The following is a 22,087-nucleotide window of genomic DNA, read 5'->3' as shown; positions in this document are numbered from 1 at the left end:
CGACGGCCCCGTAAGCATTCGGGCTTACCGTACTGGTACTTAAGCATCACGGGTATGGCGTAGGCTTTGCGCTAGAATACTTGTAGAAGGCCGAATTAGAAGTTGACTACTATCGAGCTGATTTCTAGCTAGAAACTTATGTGGGCTCTGGGAACGTTGACTAGTTTGTTCAGCAGCTATGTTCCGTTGACCATCAACAAGAATTAGCACTGGAATAAATTGAGTGCTATTAGGTGTGTTGAATCTTTGCTTTGTTGGAACATGGTTAAATCCGCCTTCGTGTGTTCGTATGAGTAAGGGTTAGGAATCGCGATACAACAGCCAGCGGTTGTATTGAGGGAGCTTAACACTTGTCATAGTGAACTTAGGTAGAGATATTTGGTGATCTCTGTAAGATTGTTAATATGGGTTAATTGAATTGGAGGCGGTGTTGAGTATCTAGGCGCAGTGAGTGCGTGGATACAGGAATCCTAATGGCAGGCTCCCAGAGGATCCAGGTAGGATCTGAAGAGAGAAAATGTACGAGACTATGGTGAGAAAGGCAGTGTGGGGCGTTGGCGGCTAAACCAGCCAAACCCGCGCAGTTGTCTGCGGTTTGCCTGTCTCAAAGGGGACAGACTATTTCCGAGTTGTTTGTAGTTAGTACATATAGATCAACGGGTTCATTTGTATCAGTTGTATGTACTTAGTACGTTCATACTATGTTCCTTCTCGTTCTCTCTTTATGATCGATACATTGTATAGCTTAAAATTTATATTTTCTCTTTTTATTTTTTTTTATCATACTCTATGATAAAATAACCTAAATCTCTTCACTTTATAGCCAACCCTTGCTGGACACGACTTTAGCCTCGCTTTTGTCTTCTAAATCTTAAAAGACAACCTTTGCCCTGACTATTTAATCGTCTTTTACGTGTCAGAGTCTTTTAATACTTTTAATCGCCCCTATAGTCTTTATAAAAATACTCCGATCTAAATTTCAAAGTATGGTAAGACTGTGGGCATCTCTCTCTTTATCTTAAGCTTTCGATAGACTTTTTCTAATGTCAAGCCATATTAAAAGTCACTGGTTTACCCCAGCTTTGACTTTATAATTTTAAAGAAACTTGAATAATTCATTTTGGCTCATACGGACAGTTTAAACTCAAGTTTGCCTGCAAGTCTTCCCGAGGTTGTTTTAAATAGTCTAAAGTTCGACGGGCATTATACTTATCACATATCAACTCCCCAATTCAACATTTTCTTCGTTTACGAAGAAGAGGGAGTTGGCACGTCGGGGTTGGGCACGTGTGGGTGCTGTGTGTGGGTGTGTGCGTACCTTCCTCTTCTCTTTTGGGAGAGAAAGAGAGAGATTTAGAGAGGATTTTCTCCACTTTAACCACCTCTTCTTCGAACCTCCCTAGTAGTTGTGGTAGTAGAAGAAGAAGAAGTAAAACCTCGTTCGAGAATCTCCATTCGAGGAATGGGTAATTACCATCTAGTAATTACCAACCCAATTTATCGAATATTTACCTAAATCTCCTTAGGATCGTACGATAGATCTACTTACTACGAATTTAGTACTTAGTTAAACCACTAAAGAACGTATCAACATTGGATCCCGAGGTTTTATGATTAAAAGTTTTATACTCCCAAACTAGATTAAACTGGGAGGCATTTGGATTAACGATCCATTGCTTTGCGCAACCGCTTCTGCCAAGCCGTTAGGCTGCTCGGCAATGTTTCAATAATTTCTTTATCTGCAAATCCGAAGCCCAGGCGGCCCTCCCGGCTCCGCTGCAGCATTTTAGTACCTTTACCTAAACTCCGTAGCACCGTGTATTGGCTTCTGGATATTAAAAGCCCCGACGCTTCGCCTCGTGCCAACTCCGCGTCAACGTCATAGCCCGGCACGGCCTATGGCCACGGCGCCCTCCGGCTAACGTTCACAGCTGTTCGTTAGCCTTGCGCTTAATTACACCCAACACAAATGGCTTCGCTGATCCAGCGGAAATACAGATTCTTTGATTCTTAGGTACAACTACGTATATTTACATTTATTTCGTACATTTACTACGTACATCGATTTATTACGTACAATTATCATACTACATTTACGATTCATCTACGTATATTTACTATATACTCTAATATTTGCGTACTAATCGTAACACTCTAGTATCTACGTACGAATCGTAACACTCTAATATATACGTATACTTGAACCAACTATTGAGATCGAACTAATCTCTCTATTGTAATCTTTTATTCTTAACTATTGAGATCTTACTCATCTTACGAATTAACCTGTTAATCATACACTTAATCTAGCTCACCGTAGATTGAATCACAATTCCTTGTATCCAGCACTCATCTGGATCTTAGTTTATCTAGCTCACCGTAGATTGGATCACAATTGTTTGTATCCAGCACTTTACTTTTCTTGAATTGGATCTCAGTTCACTTGGATCCAACCTTTCTTATTACTAGGATCACATTATTTGGATCCAATTCTTACACTTTCGTTATTTGGATTACCCACTTGAATCCAACTCATTTCCGAATCTGGATCTCTCCAGTCAAGGTATCCCAATTCTGGTTGGGGATACACTACACTTTACCTAAGGCCTTAGGGTTCCGATTTTCCTATGTGGGTTTCACCACAGCCCACACACGCTGCTAAAGCGGCGGGTTCCCGATTACTTGGTAACAGCACCGCACACGCTGCTAAAGCGGCGGCCCACCAATCGGTTAAACACCTAGGATGACGGACAACTGACTTGGTGACAGCACCGCAAACACGCTGCTAAAGCGGCGGCCCACCGATTCAGTACCTGGATCCGGCAACAACCCACTCAACGCTAAGCAAGCGGCGGTTTGCCGATCCTGTCCTCATGCCACTCGACAACGGTCGACTCCACGTACACTCTCAAGGAAGTGGAGCTCGATCTGTCACGCGTCTGATAGGCGCTAACTAACTGAGTTCTGGCTCAGCCCACCGTATCTCTTGATTCCATTCTCTTTAGAATCCTTTCTTACCGGTCACCTTTTCACGCTGTTTCACATTTCTTATTTCTTATTCATTTCTTATTTCTAGCCGATTCCTTATTCTTATCGACTATTCAATTCTTTCCAATGTTCATTTCTTATCGATTCTCGATTTTCATTTGTAATTTACTGTTCTCATTTCTTACTAACTCTTATATTCATCGCAATTTCATTGGATGAACGTACTAATGTCCATAACGTATAACGTAAAGCACTCCGTACTGTACATAAAGTTAACTTATATATATAGACAACATATAACAACTTGGTTGTACAATGTCACGGAGCAATCTGGACAACCAACTCGACCAAGAGAACCCACCGATTTGGGTGACTCCTGATACCTGTTATCAGGGTGGGGGCACAACGACAAAACCCCCATGTCCATGTGTGCACACGCCGCGCCGCCGCGTTCCGCTCCCGCATCAAGACGTCTATCGCGGGATGGGGTCTTTGGTCTCGATCGTCATGGGGCAGATATATCGAATCCCCATTTCCTTTACTTTTCTTATGTTACATAGTTTGAACATCATTCATTTACAACATTATTGAGTCTAACGTAAACCTACTTTTTCTTACCTTTGATACTACATTTTTGATACTTTCACTTACTTACATTATTGAATCCTACACAAATACAACATACTATGGAAGGTGAACGTTAGAACTAACTATAGACAAGGACCAACCTTGGAAGCACTTAACATAACTAACGCTACGGAACTTACATGTCCCCTCTGAGACAGGCATCATGTCCCCTTTGGGACAGGTAAGCCGCTACAGCCGCCGCGGCCCTGGAGCCGGTTTATCCGCCCACCAGTGCCCAGCACTGTTCGATAATGTAAGTGTAAGTTGGTAAATGTAAATAGGTGGTTCATGTATGTAAACCAAATGTACAAAGTAGAGATCTATGTATATGTAGATGTTCATTGGAGTGGTTTTATGTAGTAGAGAGTTTTCCCATGTACTATGAGATTACGTATCCTCCGTTGATAGAACCCGCGATACGGGAATGGCGCTAGGAGTCGGCCAGGCGAACACGATCCGGGACATTGTTTCACCCTACTTTTGATTATTTTCAAGGGTCACCCAAGTCGTCGGCTGGGGTGGCTAAAAAAGTGATCCAGATTTGTCCGTATTCATCTTTTCCAATCATTATATTATTTGTAGATCGTACGATGGTACGGAACCGTTATACTAAGTTAGTTGTCCATGCTATTTGTACATGATCGTTGATGATACGAGTACTACGTACGGTAAGTATAAAGTATTGGGTTAGTTAGGTCGAATCAATTAAAACAACTTGTTCAAAACAACTGCGAAGCATACATATTCCATATAGGAACATGTACACCGCCGAGATAACTGCATCGGGCCCGAAGGCAACATTAGGCCCCACATTGTATATATATATATATATATATATATATATATATATATATCAGGTCGATACCACGAACATTTTCGTGTTTCGTGAACCACGAACTTTCAAAAAAATGGCAATCTAGATGAAGAGCCTAGTAAAAGTTGGTAATCTAATATGATAAGTTGGTTGGTGGGTGATTTGTGATCCCCCCAGTGTAGTAAGATTAGCGTATAGAAAAATAGGTTACCGATTTTTAGATGTTCGTGGTTATTGAACTATGAAAATTTTCGTATCCTCGAGTTAAAATATATATATATATATATATATATATCTCTTCCTACGCATGTATCTTTCAACATTTGTATGCATCAACTCGGTTTATGTCACTCTCAGACATACAGGCGACCTAGTCGCTTCGGTAAACACAACGCACCTTAGCTAGCTTTCCGATTGCTCGTCGACACTTGCAATTGGCCGCCCGCGGCACCCGTGACTCGGTTCGGCCCAAACTCTTGCGCGACTAACCGAATTGCTACCGAATCGCGATCCGAAGGTTTCCCCTGTTATTCCACGGCTTTACGATGCTCCGTATCCGATCTCACGATTTTTGGGCTCCTATCTTGCGTGCTGCGACTATCTGTTAAAAATATAGTATTTCATTAATAACTTTGCACTCGCTCGTCGGATCACCGAACCGAGCGCGCCAATGCGTTCGTTAGACCCCCAATTAGGTTTACACGGGGTCAAATGAGATCAATCTCATCTATTTCCAAAAACCCTCTTTGGATGCCCTAGAATGCCATTACTACCAAATCCACCAAATCGATTTATGAAATGGGAAAAAACCATCTTGATAGCATGCTAGGGTTCCATTCCGACCATCGTTAGAGATCAAAAACCTATCTCTAAAGATCTACCATGAGAGAGCACCAAGCTTACCTCTCTACAGAGCTCCAATGGTGAGGAAAAGATGAAGAGGAGGAGGAAGATCTCCTTCTTAGTCTTCTTCTCCTTCTTCTTCTCTTTCTTTCTTCTCTTTTCTTTTTCTTATTTCTCCCCTTCACGATCAGAGAGAGAGAGGGGAGGCGGTGGGAGAGTGAGGGAGAAAGAGAGAGAGAGAGAGATACCTCTCTAATAACCCCTCATATGGCCATTTTGCATATAAGCCCCTCCACTTTTCCACTCTTTGAACTTGCCCTTACTGGGCAATTTTCGCCCAGAAGGACCGGTCCCAGGTCGGGTAGACCGGTCCCCGAGAGCCTCCCCTTCGGGCAGAGGGAATTTCGCATTTGGGAACCGGTCCTTGCTCGAGAGACCGGTCCTCGGAGACCGGTCTTTTCCTGAGAGACCTGTTCTCGAGAGCTGGATTTTCGGGACTTAACCAAATTTTGGCCATTCTCGCTGGTGTCGCCTGCGGGGACCGGTCCCTCCCTGCCAGGGACCGGTTGCATCAGCAACCCCGCAACCCTCAGCCGATGGGACCGGTCTCTCCTGCCAGAGACCGGTCCCCGAGAGCAAAACCTGCCAAAAGTGCAGATTTGCATCTTTTGCTCTCGCGGACTCCATTTCAATGCACTTTTTGGGTTTCGTGCATCCTAAGCTTTTCCAAAGCTTACCCACTCGACAGTTAGTCGATTCCGGACGAAGTGCAACTCTCGGATTCCGAGAATTCACATTGTTACACAAACCAAACCCAAAACACAAATAAACCCAAACCCAAACCAAAACCAAATCCACAAATAAAACCAAAACCCAAATCCAAACCCAAATCCACAAATAAACCCAAACCCAAACCAAATCAAATCCAAACCCAAACCAAAACAAAACCAAAATCCAAACCGAAACCCGAACCCAAAACCAAAACCCAAACCCAACCCAAATCAAGTCCACAATCCAAATCCAAACCTAAAACCCAAATCCAACTTCCAACTTAGGCTCATGAACCTAAACCATACCTAAGTTCGTGAACCAAATCCCAAATCCTATACCCAAGTTCATGAATCAAGTCTCATGAACCAAAACTCATAAACCAAGTTCATGAACCACGAACCATATCCATGAACCTTACCCAAGTTCGTGAACCAAACACCACGGATCATAACCCAAGTTCATGAATCAAGGCCCATAAACCATACACCAAGTTCATGAGTCAAATCTCATGAACCATGTACCAAGTCCATGAACCATATCCAAGTTCATGAACCATATCCAATATACCCAACTTCATAAACCATAAACCAAGTTTATGAATCATGAATCAAGTCCATAAACCAAGATTCATGAGCCAAGTTCATAAACCTCACCCGTAAACCATACCCAAGTTCATGAACTAAATTCCATAAACCATAAACCTCAAACACCATAAACTATGAACCAAGTTCGTGAACCAAATACCACGAACCATACCCAAGTTCATGAACTAAATCCCATAAACCATAAACCTCAAACACCATAAACCATGAATCAAGTTCGTGAACCAAACACCATGAACCATACACCAAGTTCATGAACCAAATCCCACATATCTAACCTCATGAACCATGAACCAAATGAACCAAGTTCATGAATCATACACCATGAACCATAAACCATACACCAAATTCATGAAACCATAAACTATGAACCATATCCATAAACCAAATCTCATGAACCATACACCATATTCCATGAACCGTACCCAAGTTCATGAACCGAGTCCCATGAACCATAAACCAAACCCATAAACCATACACCAAGTTCTGAATCATAAACCATATCCCATGAACCAAACACCACGAACCATACCCAAGTTCATGGACCATATACTTAGGACCTAGTTAATCTCAAATCCAACTGAATCCTAATACATATATTTAGGATTCAATAAACCAAGATACGATTCATCTCATCCCATCTATAAAGGTCTTTTAATTGAAGGTGCCCCAATGTCACGGGGGTAATTAACAGTAGATGCTTGCATCTATTGGAAGCCATGGACCCGCGATAGCTGATACCCATATACATATACATACTCATCTGAATCATGAATACTACCCCACGGCCGAAATCCAACGACTGTGCGAGGTGCGTCATTCGTGGTGGCAGACAGCTACAAAATAACAAATATACGTATCGAAAATATAAGTACTTATGCCAAAACTAAATTTGAAAAATATTGTCGATGTGAAACACATTCTCTTTACATCACTCAAGCAATATTACAATTTTTGTGCAAAAAGAAAAGACCTATTATAAAATATATAGAATAAGAGTATATAATTTCATCCTCACCTAGCGAATGCTACATATGTCAACCTATTTTCCGACAAATTAAGTTTTGTACAAAACCACACAAAAAACATTAGTACTTATTTTGAGAAAGAATACGCTACTTGCACACAGCAGAAAAATAATCACTCAGCTACAAAAGCATAATTAGAGAGCAACCGAAACAACAAATTAAACTAATAAATAAGTTGCAAAAAAAGAAACTACTAAAAATAAATAGATCTACCCATACTGATAAAAGGTCGATATAGCTTGGTGGTAGAACAATAGATTGATGAAGGTTTAAGTCGAGTTGTAGGCCTATAGCTTCATATCATATTTTATTTTATTTTGATGAATAAATCCAATTTAGGCCACCTTGGCAGCCCGGGCTCGGGCCCTGCGGTGGCTAGGGGCGAGTCCAGTGGCCCTCCCAGCCCTGCATGGGCAGGCTCGGGTCGGGTCGGGTCGGATTGGGCAAGGCCCGGCAACCTACGCAACCCAGGGCGCGAGCGAGCAGGGGCCAGGTGCAGCTAGTAGCCCGTGCAGCAGCATAGTAACCTTTCTCTTTTAGATAAAATAGTAAATTAGTAAAAAAAAGGGAGTAGATCTACAAAATAGATTTTTGCAAAAAAAAAAGTGTTGTTGGAAAGTTTACGAAAAACTCCACCAATCCTCATAAAATTTTGCAATAAGATATAATATACATCTATAAATAAAACTTAGTTCAAATTTTAAGTTGTTTCGTATATCACAAAAACGAATTCTAACAAAATATTGTAGGTCTAATCTTCAATTTTAGAGTTACAAGATAGTATAAAAATTATGATGAACGATTCACGACGATAGGGGTGGCACGACCCACATTATCCGGGCCGTTCGGGCCCAGGTCGGCCCGCCCCTCCCGATTATGAATCCGGCCGGGCGGCCCGTTTATTTAGAGGAAAGGCCCGGCCCGGCCCCTAGCCCGCCCGGGCCGGCCGGGCCGGGCCTTGTGCCAGCCCAATAATAGGGCTTTTGCCTTTTTCTTTGTCCTTTTTTGTATTTTTTTTATTTTTTTATTTTGAAGAAAAAGAGATAAGTAGTTTTTAACTTATAAACTTTTGATTTAATGTTTTAATTTATACAATTATGCCCACTTTTTGAAACTTTTTAAGCATTTATAAATTTTAAAAAATTAAACACTAACAACAAATTTAATTTTTAATATTATTAATTAAATTATATAAAATTTAAAGCTAAGAGATAAATAATATTCACTTTCAATTTTATAGATTTTTAATATAAATATTTTAATTTACAATTGTTTGATCCAATAACAAGCTTTAATATAAAATTAATAACTTTTTTTCATAATTTTTTATTATTTCAAGTGAAATTGATATTCTAAAAAAAATTACAAAAAAATATATAAATTTTGAATTAATCATATTACATAATTACATTAGAGAAAAGTATAAAAATTAAAAAAATCAAAACATATAACAATTGTTTTTTAATTTTTTGACCCATTATTTTGAAAAAATAAAAATAAAAAAGTATTTAAAAAAAAGGGAAGGGACCCAACGGCTTAAAGTGCCGTTGGGCCCATCTTCCAAGGTTGTCTGCAAGCTCACGGGGCTACAGTAGCCCTACAACCTACATCTATAGGTAGGTCCATAGTATTTAGGATAGGTTATCCTTGTTGTTCTATAGCCGGGCTTCGTGCCAGCCCGAAGCCAAAAAAAGTCCTTTTTCATCTTTTTTTTTTTTAATATTTTGAAGGGAAAATGATATTAAAGAAAAAGCACAAAAAATATGTAAAATTTGAATTAATCATATTATATAATTACATTAGAGAAAAGTACAAACATTTATAAAATCAAAAATATATTTAAAATAAAACAGAATTGTTTATACGACTAATTAGCAAACAATAGAGAACAAAATTAATATAATTTTGTTCTTCATTACATCATTTTTTTACTTAAAAAGGGTACCTACTAAAGAGAGGTACAAAATAAAAAAGAAGAGGTACAAAAACTAATAAGCAATAGTGAGGAGATTGGGGCGATTGCACTCTAGCATGCCACAAATGTTGGTATATTTTTAGGTAGTTAATTCTGCTTCATCTGAAGATGTAGACTCATGTCCTTCTTTATTTTGTATTCTTAATTCTGCAGCTCGCTAATCTTTTAAGCAGACTAAAACTTCGACCGCATCCTCCTTAAGCCAGGTTCTATAATCATCCAATATTCTTCCACCTGCACTAAAAGAAGACTCGGATGCCATTGTTGAAACCTGCACAGTTAGTAGATCACGTGCCATGGCAGAAAGCACGGTGTACTTTCATGTGTTTTCCACTAGGCTAAAATATCAAATTTATCCGATTCATCATCATTAAAAAGATTTGAAAAATTAGCTTGTAAGTAAAACTGAAGTTCATTAAAAGAAGGTGCACTAAAATCCGTTTGTTTTTTTTTTCTTACTAAAGATAAAATTATATTTTTACTAGTTTTACCACTACTACTGCTGCTACTTTGTAACTGTGAAGAATATGGTCGTTTACTACCCGAAGTAGTTGCATAAACACCATACATTTCACATAAAATACTATTTACTATTTGAAAAATATTTTCCCTATTTGAATAATTTGTTGAATTAATTTCTAAAAATTCATTATATTGAGTAAGAGCAATTTCTACTCCATTTAATTTAATTCTAGGATCCATTATAGAGGCCAAAAGAGGTACAATAGGAATTTCTTCCCAATAATCTTTAAATTTAGATTCCATCATAAAAACAATTTGAGCTAAAAGAGGAGAATTTCTATATTCAGCAAAATGACTACTCATAAGTAAAATTTGATTAAGAAAATGACATGAAGTAGGATAATACACACCTGATAAAAGTTTGGTTGACTCATAAAATGGTTGCAAAAATGTTATAAGAATTTGTCCAATGTCCTGTTCTTTATTAGTTATGGGATTATGCTGCATTTTCTCATTACAAAAAATAGATAAAACATTTCTATTCTCATAACAATATTGCAACATTTTATATGTGGAATTCCATCGGTGCTGAACATCAAAAATAAATTTTTTATACTTTTGGCCCAATTGTCTACATAAACTTTTAAAATCTTGTTTTCTTGGACCGGAGCTATGAATAAACATAATACAATCTTTTAATTTTTTTATTTGTGGACTAATTATTTTTAATCCCTCGTGTACACATAAATTTATAATATGACATGCACATTTATTATGAAATAATTTTCCATTTAAGATGGGATGCAAATTATTTTTCAAAATTTGAACTGCGGTTCTGTTATTGCTAGCATTATCGAAACTAATTGAAAATTTTTTTTGGCTAATGTTGTAAATTTGTAAAACATTTTCAATAGCCTGAGCAATATAAATACCAGTATGTGGAAACTCAAGTTCTTGAAAACCAATAATTTGTTTTTGTAATATCCAATCAGAATCAATCCAATGTGCAGTAATACATATAAAACTACGTTCATTTCTCGAAGTCCAAATATCGGAAGTGAGTGAAATTTTTGAATTCAAATTTTCTAAAATTGAAATCAAATTTTGCCTATATTCAAGAAATGCTTTATTGAGTCTTTGCGACTAGTATTTCAAGAAGTTTTTTTGTATGCGGGATTCAAAGATGTTTTCACTTAGTGTTCAAAATATGGACATTCGGCAAATGTATATGGTTGTTCAGCTCCTACAATATACAATGCAAGTTCTCTTCTATTACGTTCATGAGAATATTGAAATGTACTAACTCCACTAGAAGTAAAAGTAAGTTGTGATTGTTTTGTTTCTTTACCTTCTTTTACCTGATGTTTCTGAATATGCCTGTTAAGATGACCTGTTCCACCGGAACTATCACAAGAATAATGAAATCCACATATAGTACAAACAGCTCGCATGCTTTTTCCGTCAATTTCTTTGATATTGAAGTATTTCTATACTTCGCTTGTTCTTCGTTTAGACGCTTTTTGAGAACCTGCGTCTAAATTTGGTTTAGGTTGCGAGCTGCCGTCACCTTGTGTAGAACCACCAGTTGCAGTTTCTGATTGATTATTAACATAATATTCAGGAGTATAATCAGTGCAAGAAAAATCTATATGAGAAAATTCACCCGACATTGTTATAAAAAATAAATACAATAATGCTAAAAGTAATTAAATAAAATATATAGTATATTTAGTATATTAGACTTTATTATTCTGTGGGAATTTCAACTGTTTATATGGGAATTCCTTTAGGGAATTCAAAATTTAAAATAAAAAAATAGAGATTAATTATTGTGCTAAAATTAAAATTTTGTGCGGTGAAATTGTAGAGAGACTTTGTAAAAAATAATGTTGAAAAAAATTAAAAATATTTGCAAAGTAAACTTGAGAGTTGAGGAAAAAAAATTTAAATTTAAAGTGTAAGAGTAGGAGGAATTAATCTTTGTAGAAGAAGATGAATGAAGAGTTGTTTGTTATGATGAATTTGGATGTTTGTAGTAGTATTTATATATGTAAATTTTTTTTTAATTTTTTTAAAAATATAAAATTATTTTTTATTTTTTGACCAAAATGTCCTCGTTCTACATCAATTTGAATGTTAGTAAGGGCTCATTATGTTTCATTTTTATCAAGATTTTTTTTCAAAATTTTTTTAACCCCCCATTTTGTAAAATAATAATAAAGAAAATTGAAAAAAAAAATAAAAAGGGACGGGGCGGGGGGGGACAAGCGGAATACTACAGCGTTGGGCACTCTTGTCAGGCCAATGCTGGAAAACAAGTTTTCAGCACCCTGAGTCTACACATTGGAAAAATACATTGGGAGTGTGTTAGTGGCTATACGTAGCGCCAGGCTAGTGCAAAAAAAAAAACGGCTAGGCCGGGCGGGCCGTTGTTACCGTGCGGGGCACCTGCGGCGAGGCTGTCGGGCCAGGCACGGCCCAGGTGCCCGACACGCCGGCGTGCGCACGTGCGGATGCCGGGCTGCGCACGGCCGAGCTGTCGGCCCGCACGGCCCACACACGGCACGTCCTTCGGGTCCCGAGCCTACGGGCCGCAGTAGCTCGGCCCAGCACAGCCCATGGAACTAAGCCGGGCTGGCCCGGCATGGGTGCTACAGTACTCGTGCCGGGCCATGGCCCGGCTCGCAGTTGTGCCGGGCCGAGCGGCCCACGGGCAGCCCGATCCGTTTTACACCCCTACACGACGAGTACCATTAACAAAACTTACAAGAAAAGTAATTAAGACTTTTTCAATATTAATAAATCTAAAAGCATTGCTGATTAATCGATCACCAAAAAATGATCTATGCATAAAGAAGATCTAAACAAATAGGTCGATTGACATTCAAGGCAAAATGAGTAAAATTGCTTTGATACAAATTGTAGGAAAAATAACCACCGTAAAAATATCATACTTACAGTAGTTCCAGCGGAAGAACTTGTATTGCTACGCTCGTCATTTTGCCTCCTAGATCTTCAATCGGACTCGTGTCGGGATCTCTACGCTAGATTACCGTGGAAGGGTATTAGTCTCCACAATCGTCCATCCTCAAAAACCCTGGGAACATAGGTGGAAATCTCAGAGAGAATGTAGAGATAGGACAAGAAAGAGGAATTTCTTTTTTTATTTCTCATGTCAAAATTGGAAGTGATTTATATATATAGATACTAGGATCCCTTAAAATATCCTGATTCTCATATGGAGATTAGGATTAGAATATCTATTAAGATATTCATTCCAAATATGTTTTTTAATAAATAATTATTAAGATAATTTTTTATTCACATCCCCTGTAGATTGGGTTGAATTAGAATTGGTCAATGTGGACACGCCACATGGCAACAATTCAAATGTACCATAAAGTAATGCCAAGTTTGTAAAAAGAAAATACAGTAGGAATCCATTACCAATCAGTCAATTTTACCGCGGCTTGTTCCTCGTTGAGGAAACCTAGCTTGAAAATTACAAAACACTGTTTTTATTGGCAGTAATTGCAATTGATGCCTAATTTAGGAAGCAATGGCGTTTGAAGCAAAATAACATGAGAGCAAGAGAAGCATGAAAGTTAATTGACTTGTCCATGGTACTCAAGTTCTCTTCTTCATGGTACTATTGGGAAGGAGGGAAAGAAAGTCAGGCAGGGTTGGATGTAGGGATGTAACATGGGTGGCTAGCACCTGTGCCGGCCTGGCCCAGCCCGAACTTTCGGGTCGCACTGGACCTCACTCTTTAGGCCCGATGGCCCGGCACGGCCCAGCACGAAACGGGCCTAGGTCGTGCCGAGGTGAGGAAAGCCCGCGGCTCGGTACGGCACGGCACGGCTTGCTTGGACCCCATGAACCAAGGCAACTTGCTTTGGGCCTAAGGGTTTGAGCTCCTAGAGAGAAAAGGCTCTCCACCTAATGTCTGCCACTGCAGAACTTAGGAGTTGTTTCTGGTCCAATGGACCAAACAATTTTGGTCCATTGGACCAAAAACTCTTTTTCTTTTTCAAAAATAATAATAAAAATGTATCGATACCCCCTCAATTATGTATATGTTGAAAGAACGCCCTCAGCTTAATTTCTTTTTTTCTTTTTGGGGAGGGAGAAATGTACGGAAACCACCTCCCCTATAGAATATTAAGAAATGGCCCCTCTTACTTTTTTTATTATTATTTTTTTANGCCTCCGGCCCAGCATGGCCCAGAAGGCCCGAGCCTGGCAGGCCCCTTAAATTTTTATTTTTTAATTTTTTAAAAAAATTGTGTAAAATTAAAAATAATAATAAAAATGTATATATATTTTTTAAATTAAAAATTTATTATTTTATATTTTTATAAAATTTTAAATTTTTTAATCAAAATATCAATTTAATCAAAAATAATATATTTTCTTATTTTTTTTAATTTTACACAATTTTTTTAAAAAATTAAAAAATAAAAATTTAAGGGGCCTGCCAGGCTCGGGCCTTCTGGGCCATGCTGGGCCGGAGGCTTGTTTGCTCCGTCTCGGTACGGCCCGGCTCAGGTATGAAATCAGGCCGGGCCAGGCCGGCTCCTCGCCTGACTAATGTGGGCCGTGCCGGCCTTGCTGGGCCCACATTACACCCTTAGTTGGAGGTTTGTGCAGTAAAAATCGGTAGAGAAATGAGGAAAGATGGGGCAGCCATGGTTTGGAGGAGTATGTCTTTGAAACATTTTTTTAGTCGTTTTCTTTTCTTCTCAATTGGTGGAAAGAATGGAGCTAAGGTTGTAAGTAGAAAGAGGGAAAGGAAATAGGAAGAAAGATGAGAAAGTAGGGGTATGAATGGACCGTTACCACTGAGATTATCTTGAATATTTATAACCATCTATAAGAGTAAGGGTATTTTGATCTTCATAGCTTTGAGAAGGTATTTATAAATTGTGGGACGTTGGAGGGGTACATAGTTAATTTTCACAATATTCAAAATCAAATTGTAAAATTTAACTCTTTGAAAAACAATATTTTGTGAAAGCCATGCAATAATCAAATTTTGTATTTAAGATGCTCGAAACCACTATTTCAAATATTATAACATAACTGAATCACAATTTGCGTGAAGTTTGAGTTGTTTGTATTAAATTTAGTGGAACTAGTCGTGGTTTTATGTTATCGCCAACTTAGATTTGGCTTTTCCAACTTTGACCTTCTGATGGACTAATTTGTGTTTGCATGGCTTCTTGTGCTGTTAAAATGTGAGTCATCAACTTCATTAAGGGGCCAAGAAAACCTTCAACTATCTGGATAGTGGTTTCCCTGACAATCAAAGTTGCAATCAATGCACTATATGTTGTGGCGACCTACTTTTTGGTCTCATCTTCATCTTGTTTTGTTCACTTTTTAACTGCATTTGTTATTATGCTGTTAAAGTATATATTGACCTATGTGATTTGCAATTAATAGTTGTTTTGAATAAAACTAGAGGAGTTGTAGTTCTTATCCATGTTAATTAAGTTTTGAAAATCATAATGATTTCACCACTAGTCAAAATCAAAATGTTTACATGGTTAGTGGAAAATTTAGGTTTCTAACTTCAGCTGTATTTGGCTAAAAAAGCTACTCCAAGTTTCAGTATGCGTACTGTAACTCGATTGTTGAATGGAAGGTTTTCCCAAATTTTCTGTGCTTTTCTTCTAATCTTGCATCTTTTTTGCGTATTGCCTAGTCATTTGTAAGGAAAAGAGTGTTAAGTTAAACTCTCAGAATCTCTGAGCTACTTAGCATTTAACTGTCTGTTAGAGAACAAACTTCATCTTCATTTATGGTGGTATTGCTTTATGTTTTCAGCATGCTTTATGTGTTATTACTCTGTTGCCATGAGGCTCTGCTCCTATTTCATCGCTTCTCGAAAATGAGCAATGAAATATTCTTATACAATGGCAAACCACTGCTAATAATTGCCCAATTTTCATTTTTCATTTTTGTATTACAGTACATTGAAGTAAGAAGGATCATAATGAATGATTGTATACTTTGTTATTCAATTTGATTACTGTTGGGCATTGAGACCTAATTTCATTTGCATTCAACTATATAGATCATTCTAGCAAGAGAATATCTGAAGGATGTAACCATAAGTCGGGAGCAGCTTAAATACCTGGTTATGGAGGCATTGCGAGGTGGTTGTCAGGTTCATACTGGGAAACACTTTTACCTAGCAATTTATGGGTTTTTTGTAATTGCAGCATCCCACACCCCTGTAGTTTTTTTTTGCCAATGTATTTACTGTTGCATTTGGTACTACGGAATGCACTTGCATCTTCAATTCAACAATTATTAATTAATCAAATAAATCGTGATTAGTTAATGATTTTTTTGGATCAAGTAATTTTACCTAATTATTTTTCACAAATATAGGCATTGTTTTGTATTGGCCCCTTTTTAAAATTTTTTAAACACAAATTCTATGCGATAGAGTGTGTGGGCATTGCTTTGTATGGTTCTCTTTTTCTATAACACAAATTCTTTGTGAGAGAGTGTCGGGTAGATGGTAGCGCATGCAGTCTATACGTCTAAGGATCATGCATGAAAAAAAAAAAATCATAGAACTTTTTGAGTTTTTGAAGAAGAGGCCTTTGGGTTGCATTGGATGCTGGTCAACAATTACAAAGATTAAGGAACTCCATCCATCGGCACCTCTAACCACATAAAAGTTTTGCGAAAGAAAAATAAGAATGAAAAAGGCAGCAGTACCAAAGAAGTTGTAAAGCCTTCAGCTTTTGTTTAGAAATTTGGAGAACTTAGGGTAAAGACAATTTTGCATAAGTATTCGATAAATGTCAATTGTATCCATCGAGCACTCTTAAAGTAGATCTACCGCATTTGTTATTTTCAATAGCGTAAGACCATCCCTAACATCTGAATCAATGATAGGCTCCATTAGACATGATCTATGCATTGGAAATATCTGGAAACCAAATTTTATATTTTTTTCGACATCATTTGAATAGTGATCAAAATTTTTCTTTTTTTTTATTATTAGACGAAAAATATTGACATTCATATTCTATCTATGCACAACATACAGTGTCAAAATCGGACTCTCTATGTTGCTTTCCCTTATCTTTTTTTTTTTTTGGTCTTTTTTTCTTTTTCTTTTTTTTGTTTACTCATTACCAACTTGTATCTGGTTACTAGACCTGTGAAGCATGTTCCATTTGGCATTACAATAACAGGCGATCCATCTGTGGGGTGAAACTTTGGTTTGTCCACATTGACTTCTATTCTTCACTGTTATTATGTTCACGTAGTGATTAAGTCATCTTAGTCTATTATGTTTGTACTTTCATCTGCTATCCGATATGAAATTTTGTGGAGCAACCATTTATTTAACTGCCACTAGGATATCACACGTGTGAATCATTGCCAAATTAGTGATGCAAACATAGCTTGTTTACAATTTACCTTGTGCTTTTGGCATGCTGAATCTGATCAGGACCATCTATAGGGACATAGAGCTGAGTTGTATGCTGCTCGAGTGGCAAAATGTCTTGCTGCTCTGGAGGGACGTGAAAAAGTTTATGTGGATGACCTTAAGAAAGCTGTTAAGTATCTCTACTCCTTGTGACTGCTTAATCTTGTAAGATATACTCATTTATAGCTTGACACCTTATGCTGTATTCTTCAAGTATATTAATAAGGAAAGTTCTCTATAGTCCATCTCATTGAAAGTCTGTTGAAACGGGTTGTTGTCATTTATCTGTTTTGATATTTTCCTCCTTTTTAAATTAATAGCATTGTGGCAGAAGTTTATGAGACCCTTCAATTATCAACTTGTAAACAAAAATTGATAGCCTGCTTTTTTGTAGTACTTTTGTTTGGTCACAGCTTTTTAGTTTGGATTTTAGGACCAACTGTCCACCAATACTTGCATAAAAACAAATATGACACCCGTCAGTTGGCAAACAATATTTCTGATGTTTATGCTAATGAATTTAAACTCTAATAATGGAGTCTTTTGGATGAGAAAAGCTAGCCCAGCTGATATTCGTGCTGAAAATGTAGCTTTCATTGATGCGAAACAATTTATTTTCTTGATGCAAAATTATGAACCAAATCCAGACCTAACATGCAACTGATAACCTACATATGTGTTAGATAAAAACTTTGCAATGCACAATAAAAGAAAAGAACAATGAAGTTGTATTAAGTGTGTGGAGAATTTCCCCGAAAGTCGACATAATGAAAGGAAGGTTAGTTTGGATGGCCTACTTGGTCAGGCAGCCTTCTTTTTCTTTCTTCCTTAATGCTTATCTAAATTCGGAAAGTTACAACTTACTAGTAAAAGAAACATGAAAGTTGCTTTTTGGCACTTTCAACGAATTCGAAGGCCTTAGCATTACCTTGCAGGTTATGACCCTTCATCAGCCAACATACTCTAATTTAAAACTTTTTGGTCGAGTGTTCTATATGAGCCATAGTTGTACATCTCGCTGCCTGCTGAAATATTGTAGGTAGAATATGTTTATATTTCACTCTGTACTGATAAGCATTCTAGAAATAAGATCTTTAATTATCGCTGTGATTACCTAATGGTGGAGTTTATAGAACACTGAAATGGTTCATAGAAAGCTTATATTAGAAAAATATTTAGTACTAGCTTCAAAGAAGTAGCTGGAATAACTTGGTGTTTACCAATTTGCTATCTACAAAGTTTCAAAATTAGAGATAAGTTGTGCTTAATTGAACATGAAAATAAAGTTTATCTGATGGATCTTCATTAATGGAGGCATTCCTTAAATGGATTTGCTCTATTATTAATAAGGTAGTTAATCTAAAAATGAGATTACTTAACTTATATGCATTATATTTTTCATAAATGTAATACAGACATCCATTAGGCTTGTCAGATTTTGCTTCATCCATGTCAATATCTGCAACTGTACCTGTTATCAATGACATAAACATGTATTGGACTCGCCTAGTAGATATAAATTGATGAAATAAGTAGATATATGCTGTCTACAGATAAACAGGATGTAAGGGATTGCATGGGGTAATGCATTTAGACAGATGGTGTCTTTCTCGTAGTTGGGTCAGATTCGAGCTCTAGCCTACTTGCACTCCTTTGAGCATGGCAGAGGCTTTTTGTTTGTTTCTTATAATTTCACAACGAAGACTTCACCACCTCTGCAAACTTGGTGCAAGATTCTGCTGCTGGGACTTGTTAAAATGTCAAAAATAGTAGATGCCTAGATATAATCATGATCCATGGAGAAATTTAACCGATAGGGAATCAATCGTAAAATGTCGGATTGGGATGTGTGTAGAATTTCAGTTTGCTACTATAAGTGATCACTGTGATTCTGAGATCTGACTACTCTCCAAAAGTTGATAGCCATTGTAAATTGATGTAACTTCTGTTTTATCATTATATTCATGCGATAGTATGCATTTATGCATCCTTTTCTATTATAGACCAAGCTATCTTTTTAAGATATGTTCAACTGATGTTGTCCATTTAGGGTCTTTAACATATTTCGCATGCTATATTTAATCGTACTGCAGGTAGAGCTAGTTATTTTGCCACGGTCAACCATCAACGAGAATCCACAAGAACAGCAAAATCAATCACCTCCACCTCCGCCACCTCCCCCACAGAATCAAGACTCGTCGGAGAATGAGAATGAGGATGAAGATCAGGAGGTGGGTCAATGTTATTTTTTTATAATACATCCTTATCCTGTGTAGCATGAATTCTATTCCTGCTATCTGAGTTTTCCTTTAAACTATTTTGCTTATTTAACACAATACTTGTCGGAGGTTTCCACTATGAGATGATAAACAACTCAACTACATTGACAGGAGGACAATGAGCAAGAGAATGAACAGGAAGAGCAGCAAATACCTGAGGAGTTTATCTTTGATGCTGAAGGTGGTATAGTAGATGATAAACTCCTGTTCTTTGCACAGCAAGCACAGAGGCGACGAGGGAAAGCTGGACGAGCCAAAAATGTTATATTCTCAGAAGATAGGGGCCGATATATAAAGTCTATGCTTCCAAAGGTTTTTCCTATTTCTTAGTCCATCATTTATTTGTTATTTGAAACCAAGGTTTAAAGTGTCGTGGCATGAGGGCGTGTCGTTGTTTGACTGGCACGGTACGTCATTGGCATGCTTCCGTACCGACACATGGTACGCTTGCGTGCCAATGGATACGCATAATCTCTTACTGGCACGCTTTGGCACGGATTTATTTCAGTTTTTTTGGTTTCAATAAGCTCTTATAATGTTATTTTGAAAGATTTAATCAAATAATTATGAATATTTGCTATGTATAGCTTACTATACTCATCAATTAGCATATTTGTAAGTTTTTTTGTATGTAAAGTATAATTGCACCTGATGCAGAATAGAAATTTTTACATGTTAGAATTTTTAAAATGCAAAGATATCTTTTTTTCTTTTTTTCTTTTGACCATATTACAGTTTTTTTTATAAAATACAAAAAAATAATTTTAAAAATCTATCAAAAGAATTAAGCAATAAATTATATGACAAATAAATTAAATAAATTTAAGTATCAATTGATTTAATTTAGCTTTTAATTTTATCAGTATTTTCAATTTTCGAGCGCAAAAATAAAATTTTATGTTTGATGTGGCTCAAAATTTATTTATTGAGTTCGATTTTGTTCCCTTAATTCGCTAAAAATTTCACAGTGCAACAAATTTTGATAAAATAATTTGTAAAGAAAAAATAGATATTTGTGATGGAAGCGGAGGGCTCGGAGAAATCTTTTGTCCGTATATTGATAAACAAAAAAATTTAAATTATAATTTTTTTGACTTACTTTAATAAGTAAATTTTCGATTTGCAATGTCTTTGGGGAGGGGGGGCGTGGTGTACCCAGAATGCTTTGGATATTCCAAAGAACAAAACAAAAAAAAACAAAGGAAAAAAAAAGCAAAAAAAAAATTAGCACAGTGCCGTGCCGTTCTGTCTCGTGCGGCACGGCGCTGCGTGCCGCAGCACGGAGGGGTGTCCGAGACCCCCCCCTGTACCGCGCACAGGGCGACACTTTAAATCTTGTTTGAAACATAGTCCATGATTATTTTGAGCTTCTCTTATCTAAATCTTACCTTGTCTTATGGTATGCTAGTTGAGCAGTGGTGGATAACAGCTTTTTGATAGCTAACACTTTGTATCACTTCTATGGCATATCTGCTGCTGTTTTATGTTGTTTAATGCCTTATGCAAATTTATCTGGATATTTTACTCTCTACTTGACTGAATTCTTACCTGTGTGTTTGATTTGTCATAAATGTGTTCTATATCTCAAAATAATAAATTGAAATGCAGGGTCCAGTAAAAAGATTGGCTGTTGATGCAACACTTAGAGCAGCTGCGCCATACCAAAAGCTGCGGAGGGAGAAAAATGTTGACAAGACAAGAAAAGTTTTTGTTGAAAAAACTGACATGAGAGCAAAAAGAATGGCTCGAAAAGCAGGTGCCCTGGTATAGGTTTTTTCTTTTCCCTCATTTGTTCTTCTTTCACTTCACAACTGTAATGCTGAGAGTACTACCTCTAGTCAGACTCTCTCGGTAATGGACAACCCTGTACTTGCTGGTTTGGTATTGTATGTGTTATTTATTTAAGTGTGTTCTTTCCAGGTAATCTTTGTGGTAGATGCTAGTGGAAGCATGGCACTGAACCGTATGCAAAATGCAAAAGGTGCAGGACTACAATTGCTAGCAGAAAGCTACACTAGTAGAGATCAGGTAAACACAAGAATATCATTCTGGTTTACCCCTCTAAATTATCTGACAAGGTGTATGTACTTTAAGAACTCAAACAATAAAGATAGTAAGGATTTTTGGTGCTAAGACTTTTCTTTTAGGGTGCGTTTGGTTCGTATTATTCTGGCAGGATTACAGGCAATTTTGTCAGGATTACTATGTTTGGTTCATTCGGTATGTAATTGGGTCGGTAATG

At 37.3% G+C, this 22,087-nt stretch overlaps 1 protein-coding gene across 1 annotated transcript in view; it reads left to right on the top strand.

Annotated features, from left to right (window-relative positions):
* Positions 1 to 22,087, top strand: part of LOC109719254 (magnesium-chelatase subunit ChlD, chloroplastic) — an 82,258-nt gene that overhangs the window by 56,714 nt on the left and 3,457 nt on the right. Inside the window, exons 6-11 of the mRNA XM_020245827.1 lie at positions 16,190 to 16,282; positions 17,600 to 17,695; positions 19,660 to 19,797; positions 19,957 to 20,157; positions 21,454 to 21,609; positions 21,766 to 21,873. Coding sequence (XP_020101416.1) covers positions 16,190 to 16,282; positions 17,600 to 17,695; positions 19,660 to 19,797; positions 19,957 to 20,157; positions 21,454 to 21,609; positions 21,766 to 21,873 — 792 coding nt within the window. The remainder of the gene's footprint in view (positions 1 to 16,189; positions 16,283 to 17,599; positions 17,696 to 19,659; positions 19,798 to 19,956; positions 20,158 to 21,453; positions 21,610 to 21,765; positions 21,874 to 22,087) is intronic.

The sequence above is a fragment of the Ananas comosus genome, linkage group 13 (genome assembly GCF_001540865.1).
Source record: "Ananas comosus cultivar F153 linkage group 13, ASM154086v1, whole genome shotgun sequence".
NCBI lineage: Eukaryota > Viridiplantae > Streptophyta > Magnoliopsida > Poales > Bromeliaceae > Ananas > Ananas comosus.
This window is presented reverse-complemented; position numbering and strand designations above follow the sequence as displayed.